The sequence below is a fragment of the Diplotaxodon limnothrissa genome, unplaced genomic scaffold (assembly GCF_057381915.1).
Source record: "Diplotaxodon limnothrissa isolate DT_005_m unplaced genomic scaffold, D_limnothrissa_male_GT1.1 unmapped_scaffold_6, whole genome shotgun sequence".
Lineage (NCBI taxonomy): Eukaryota > Metazoa > Chordata > Actinopteri > Cichliformes > Cichlidae > Diplotaxodon > Diplotaxodon limnothrissa.
The window spans coordinates 901,021-908,217 of NW_028188560.1; the positions used below are offsets into that span (position 1 = coordinate 901,021).

Genomic DNA, 7,197 nt, shown 5'->3' on the forward strand with positions numbered 1-7,197 from the left:
TTAGAGGCAACCAGAACCCATTGCAGCTGGATGCTGCATTTATCTATGAATGGAAAGAAATTGCTCAACAACAGATCTGCAGTCTGTGCTCAGACAGGTGACTGCTTGCACCTGTCTGAGGTAATACTGTCAAGCACCGTCATTATAACAGTCTTGTACTATACATACAGTGTATATATGTGTTTTGTTTCTTTCTTTCTTACTACTATTGTACATCAGTAAAGTGCAGGAGCCCATTTTTCCAACTAGATAAAAGTCTAATACAACCCAAGAAAACAGCTTAGCCATGAATCACACTTTGTAATATCTGTGTTTGGATATTACAAAGTGATTTTATTAAACAAAATGGCCTATTAAGGTTAAATATGAGCTAAATATGATATTGTAGTCCATTCGTAAGAGTGTTTTGAAGTGCTTATTTTACTAGGTGACCTCTGTGAGGCAAACATACAAAATGCTGTATGCTATCTGTGAGGCTCATATGCAATTTCTTAAATCCAAATCAAATCAAAACAAAGCTTTTTTTTTATGCAATGTAAATATACATTTCAAAACAATTCATGGCAACAGTTGCCAAGTCATGATGATGTCATGGGCTCCATTCCCCAAATTCCACAGTTAGGTTTGATTTTGAACACTTCAAGACAAACTGCAGACAAAAAAACTAAGAAAAGCAGTCACAAAACTCAAGATGAGTGAAGGAGGCCAGCTGCCATACAAGTCGAGCTCAGTAAATAATGAACTCTGTTTGGAGGGACAATTTTGTGATGCAATCATCAAAGTGGAGGATGTTGAATTTCCGGTCCACAGGATCATCCTATGTAACTGTACGCCGTACTTCAGGTGAGTTGCTTACCTGATAATGTGAAGGACAGTTGACTGATTTATACCTGTGAAAAATGTAATTCATGGTCTTAGTTGGTGAAACAGTGCCAACCAAAAGGAACAGGTTGAATCATAAAACTTTTCTGATAGAAAGACTTTGTCACGGTCAACTGACAGATACACCCAAAACATAATGCAAACATTTGCAGATTTCATCATTACCTTCACAGAGCTCCAGATTCCACTTCAGTAAATGTGCCATTTAAAAAGCACTGTGAATCACTTGGTGATTGTGTGAAGTCTAATTGAAGTGTTTTATTAAGTTACATTAATATCTTCCCCACTGTTATTGAGACAGTAAGACACACCAGACTTCCTGATACTAAAAAGGTTGAACTGTGTTATACAGTTATACGCTGAGCAAAAGTTTTGAGTTGCCTCTCATTTTTTTATATTTTGCTTTGAAACAGATGATTTTTTAAAAGTCCACTTGAGCAATAGTTCTGTGTTTTTTTGAAGACTTATAAAGGTTTGGTTTGGACATTTTTCACCCTTTTTAGTCCAGTGCTTGTACCCGATCATTTTCAGAGGAATGGTTTCCTCATCCTCATCAGAAATGGTTTCATGGTTCATGTAAAACCTGTTAAAACCAATAAATAAATGTTAAGAAAAAAAAAGAAAAGAAATGGTTGTGGAAGGGAAACAGAGACTGTAATTAAGCAACATGCACTGGAACTTCCATAAGGAAAGGAAACAGACTGAGGTATGCCAAATTACGCAATAACTAGACTAAATATCAGGGTAAACTGGCCCTATGGAGTTGATTTCAATATTTGTCATAGAGGTACAACAGTGAGTGTTTAGAGTTAACTTTAAAGCACGGTGGAGGCTCTGTCATGGTGTGGGACTGCATTGTGTTTGGCAATAGCTTCATAAACATGCTGCCAATGTAATAAAGACATTGAAAACCCAACAATCAAGTGCACTAAACATGTACAAACTCTGTTTTGGAGTTACTTGGAGTACTTGTGCATGACATAGTTTATTATCTTGTTGCCTCCACACCTTTTAATATTCTCTACTCTGTCTCCATCTCTACCCTCAGGGCTCTTTTCACCCACTGCAGCGACCCAGACAAACAGGTCTTCAACATACCTGGCTTGTCTTCTGAGATGATGGCACTCATCATTAACTTTGCATACACCGGCTCAGTTTCCATAACGGGGGAAAATGTAGTGGAACTTCTCATGGCAGCTGATCAATTCAATGCAATGGACATTGTGAAACTCTGCTCTGACTTCCTCGGGGAGCAACTGTGCCCAGAGAACTGCGTTGGCATTTGGCAGTTCACAAAAGTATGCTTATCACCCGAACTACGCACCAAGGCCTACCACTACATCATCAGTAACTTTGAGCAGGTTGTTCTTGAGGAGGAGTTCCTGCACCTAACTGTGGAGGAACTTGCTGACATCCTTGATAGAGAGGACCTCAATGTGTGGGAGACCACTTTGTATGAAGCGCTTACAAAGTGGATTAGCCATGTACCTGTACAACGGAAACAACACCTCACCGCTCTGTTGTCCAAGGTCTATAAACTTTCATTACTACATTTAGTTTGGACTTAAATCTTCAGCATTTAAGTCATAGATTGAGTCGATCCATCTGGGTATAAGGATGCTTTAATATCTTGAGATTTTGCTCTTTTCAGGTGTAGCCAAACCACATTTAAGAAATTCTCTTCAAGAGCATTAAAACCGTATCAGATCTCTACACACATACTATAGAATAAATTATATTTATTAAGTATAGTTGCTAGGGCTATGACTAAAAACTGTCCCTGTTGACGAAAAGGCTAATGGTGTCTGACTTTGGTCGCTCTCTTGCTAGCAATAAGAAAATTAAACAACATTAGGAGCATTATCCTAAAGAAGCTTGAGTTTACTAAAACTGATGTAGTTGAAATTCATAGTCACATTCTCTTCTGTCATCTCTCTATAGGTCCGACTGGGATTGATGACGTCAGACTACCTAAAGGACAATGTGCTGTCTAGTGAGCTGGTGGAGGCCAATTCTGAGTGCCTGTCCATGATAAGTAATGCCATCTTAGACATACATGATCTAGGAAGCAGACCCTTCATGTCTGCCTTGTATCACCCTCTTGCTCGTCCCCGCCTGCCTCATTCCATCCTGCTGGCCATTGGGGGGTGGAGTGGTGGTGAGCCAACTAACGGCATCGAGGCCTACGATTGCCGGGCTAACCGCTGGGTCAACGTAACGAACAACCTCGAGTGTCCTCGTGCTTATCATGGAGCCGCCTTCCTCAACGGGTACGTCTACTCCGTTGGTGGCTTCGACGGGGTGGAGCATTTCAACAGCGTCCGTAGGTTTGACCTGACCACTCACGCCTGGAATGAGGTGGCGCCCATGCACTCCCGCCGCTGCTATGTGAGCGTGACTGTGTTGAACGGGTTCATCTATGCCCTGGGAGGCCACGACGGGCATGTACGACTCAGCAGTGCAGAGCGCTATCAACCTGAAATCAACCAGTGGAGTCTTATTGCACCGATGCACGAACAGAGGAGCCACGCCAGCTGCACAACACTTAACAACCGGGTGGGTGAAGTAAAACAGTAGCAGAGAAATAGAGTAGGGTCTAAGGCACACAGGCCTAGAGACCTGTCAGCAACCTTTGGTAACAACCAGTTGCTAGGGGAAAATGTGTACTCCTCAGCTGGTTAGGCAGTGGTTGTATGAAAGACTCTACAGATTTCTACAGCAAATAGTTTGAGTATTTGCAGTAAGTCAGAGTACTCCATGCAAACCTCAACAGTCTGCTTACGACCAAAGGAAACACAAGGAGGCTTGTGGTGCAAAACCTTCCTGGTTACAATTTCACAGTAGTGACAGCCATCAACCTCCAGCAACCACTTGCCAACCAGTCAGGGAATACACATTTTTACAGTGAAGCGAGGTGCAAGATAGGTCACAAACTGGTTTCTATGTTCATGTTTTCAAATTTAAAAGTATAGTTTAAAAAGTTGAAAAATATACTAATATATATCTATTTTGTTTCTAACTGATCACAAGTGCATCTTTGCATTTATGTACAGTACTTTATTTGAGTTGACTTGTCAACTAAAATATAACAGATATTAAAAAAATTGTAAAACACACACATTTGTTAATTGTCATATTTTTCAGTTGGACACTTGGGTACTGAGTATCGGTCTTACTTCACAAATGATGTGGAAACATTTCACTTACAGGTAACATTGTTTCCAACTGAAATCTAAGAAATGTAAAAATTTTTAATGTCCCTTTTTTGTTTTCAGATTTACATTTGTGGTGGACTCAATGGCAACGAGTGTCTGCAGACAGCTGAATATTACAACCCAGAGAGCAACCAGTGGACGATGATCAGTCCCATGAACAGCCGCCGCAGCGGGATAGGTGTCATTGCATATGCGGATCATGTCTTTGCAGTAAGACCACAAAGTAGTGCTGACACTCACGTAACATACAAATCAAATCTGTAATGTGCTTTGATCAGCAAGGCTTAACACAGATTTGGCTGACACAGAATTTGGCTAACTTTGTTTTGTATTTATCAATGATCAGATTCCTATCCTGACCACAGGTTCAGAGAAGGCATTCTTACTCATTCTATGTATTAATTTAACTGATTAGTGATGTTTCTGCCTCTCTTTTTTTTTTCATGTGCCTCATTCCCAAAATGTTGTGTCTTTGATGATTTCACATTTCACTCAGTACAACAGAAATACTTATTCAAAACCAACATTGTCATCCTCATCGTTCCATAGAGGACATATGTTAGAGACAATTTCAAACTTATCCTGCAATACCTTTAGAAAAATGAGGGAATAAGCCAAGTGATTAGAACTCATCCTCTGGGGACGGTAGGCCTTTTAGCTGTAAATTTATCTTGCTATTTGCCTTAAAACCACTTATTTAGTTGTTTTGCAGCTGCACCCTTTGGTAAAAAGCAAAGATTTTAGTCTCACCTTCTGAGACACACTTCTTTATTTAGCTAGCTACCGTTTAGTATTTATTTTCTATTCAGACTAAGTCTCTATTCAAAAAAAGGAAAAGTTATCATCAGCAGAATGCAGTGACCTTACCCTGGTGCTGACCTCAGGGTCTTTGATCAGGCTTATAGGCACTTATAGCCTGTCAGGGCTACTTTAATCTGTTATAGGAAGAAAGGACTGGAACTCAGTGTTCCTTTTTGGACTAAAGGCAAAAGAGCTGTGAAGACATTTATACTGAAAACACAAATACTTTTTGTCGAGGGCTATTCATCTTTGTTGATAATAGCGTGGTGTAATAGACAACAGCACTTTAATAGCTGTAGTTGAGGCTTGAGTGAAAAAAGGTCTCATACAGACTTCCACAACAGCTGGCTTCTACTTTATTTTACTTTCTCCTTTTAATTCAGAAGTCATTTTCACACACCACTGCACCCTGATCTTTTCTAGACATTCCCAACAAATGCGGGCCTGTGAAAATGCAAATACTGGGACGTTAATGGGCCTTTTTTAAACAACTTTTATGTGTAAACTCCATATAACAGCATGAGAATATGTCAGGTAGCTGTTCGCTTTATCCAGGTAAAACCCTAAACCAATCAGAGTATTTCCAGTAGTCAGATCACACCTAAGGTAAACAATTTCCTTGTATCTGCTACATATTAAGGGCAACTTTGGACAATATTGCAACTTAATTCTTCCGTCACTTTCTGGAGTATCTGTGCAAAAGCAGCTAAAGACATATAGCAGGTGCATTTTCTTACAGGGGTACGGTGAAGCTGGTTACACTTACATTCAATCATTTGAGCCACGTATTTACTTTTAGGTTGGTGGCTTCGATGGAAACAACTATCTGCGCACCGCTGAGGCTTACAACCCGCATACCAACACGTGGAACCTCGTGTTCTCTATGCTGACCCCCCGCAGCAACTTTGGCATTGAGGTAATTGATGATCGCCTCTTTGTCGTCGGGGGTTTCAATGGCTTCACCACCACTTCGGACGTCGAGTACTACACCGCTTTAACCAATGAGTGGTATGAGGCGTGCGACATGGATATTTTCCGCACAGACTTGAGCTGCTGTGTGATGTCCGGACTTTCCAACCTGACTGAGTACACCTTTCCTCGTGACTTCCTGCCACTTGAGGATGTTCTGAAATTAGCAATGGAGTCAGCAGAGTCCACGTAAAATCTTTAAAGTGCAGTACTGCCATGTGTCAACATCTGAGTCTCGAACATGAAGGACTGAAATAAATCTTTAGAGCATTAAACTGCTGGTGAACTGGACATTTTATGTATGTATCTCAAAAACTTTCAGTAGGAGAGCCTGCACTGTAGATACTGGGTTTTATTAAGAGAATGCAATTGCAACAATAACAAATTGAAAAGATTTTTTCATTCCCTGTAATGTATGGCTGCTGAGCAGCCATACCAGACATGCACACAGGGTGACCAGATCACAATAAGCCGCATGTCGGACTTTTCAACTCTTGCTAGGTAAACACCATAAGAATAAAGGGAAGTTTTCACTCTCCCTTGTTATTTCAGCTGCGGTTCTGTCTGGTAACAGTCTATAGGTTTGAGTAAGGATGTATCCAATATTTTACAGTTGTACTAGCCAATACCCAATAAAGCAATTCTTACTTTTATACCAAACTAGTCAGTCTCAGCTTAGTCAATTTACTCTTTCACAGTAGAGCCTATTTTCTGAATAGTCTTCTGTCTAAACTCAAGATTAAAGAAAAAAAAAATCTTAAAATTAACTAAAAGCGAGGCTGTCTCTGCACTGCACAAACCAAACACAAAATGTCGGCATGTTAGCCAATATTATCGTGCACCCTTAATTATAACACTGGGCTAACCTGGCCAAATTACAAACAAAAATCAATCACAACCAACATGGACTGTAGTAGCCGTGGAAGGAGAGAGGAAGTCCTTTCCTATAGTCCATCTGACCATATTGGCTTTACTGGCCAATAAAAGCAGTCCACTCAGCCATGCTCTTCTTGTAAGATGATGTGAGATCTCTCTCATGGATTTTGTCCAAGAGAACCTCCGTCTGTATGACGGAAAGCAGAGTGGCTACACACTTTGGGTATGTAAGGTGAAGGGTGTAATAGTAGGCCATAAGGTATAAAGCACCCTCGGTAACCAAGTCTTTTGGAAATGTGGTTATTGGCACATCTCCTACCGCTAGGATGCAGTTGGATGGACTCACAATCAGGACTGGGCAGGAGAGAGGACGTTTCATCAGATAGGTATTAGGGTCTTCTTGGTCCTTTAACACATAACACAGACATACTTTTGTAAGGATGATGCACTTTTG

The 7,197-nt window shown here is 40.6% G+C and overlaps 1 protein-coding gene across 1 annotated transcript; it reads left to right on the plus strand.

The window, feature by feature from the left end:
• The first annotated feature begins 691 nt into the window (after nt 1-691).
• On the plus strand, nt 692-6,060 carry LOC146606819 (kelch-like protein 10). The gene is made up of 5 exons (XM_085349354.1): nt 692-843; nt 1,931-2,411; nt 2,824-3,438; nt 4,158-4,307; nt 5,698-6,060. Exons 1-5 carry the CDS (start codon nt 692-694, stop codon nt 6,058-6,060), a joined length of 1,761 nt encoding a protein of 586 aa, XP_085205480.1.
• The last annotated feature ends 1,137 nt before the right edge of the window (nt 6,061-7,197 follow it).

What these genes read in the sequence shown, in the direction of transcription:
- LOC146606819 (XM_085349354.1), top strand. Translation starts at nt 692, where the DNA reads ATGAGTGAAGGAGGCCAGCTGCCATACAAGTCGAGCTCAGTAAATAAT. An exon ending in TCACCGCTCTGTTGTCCAAG is followed by an intron (nt 2,412 to 2,823) that starts GTCTATAAACTT and finishes ATCTCTCTATAG; the next exon opens with GTCCGACTGGGATTGATGAC. An exon ending in GCACAACACTTAACAACCGG is followed by an intron (nt 3,439 to 4,157) that starts GTGGGTGAAGTA and finishes TTTTGTTTTCAG; the next exon opens with ATTTACATTTGTGGTGGACT.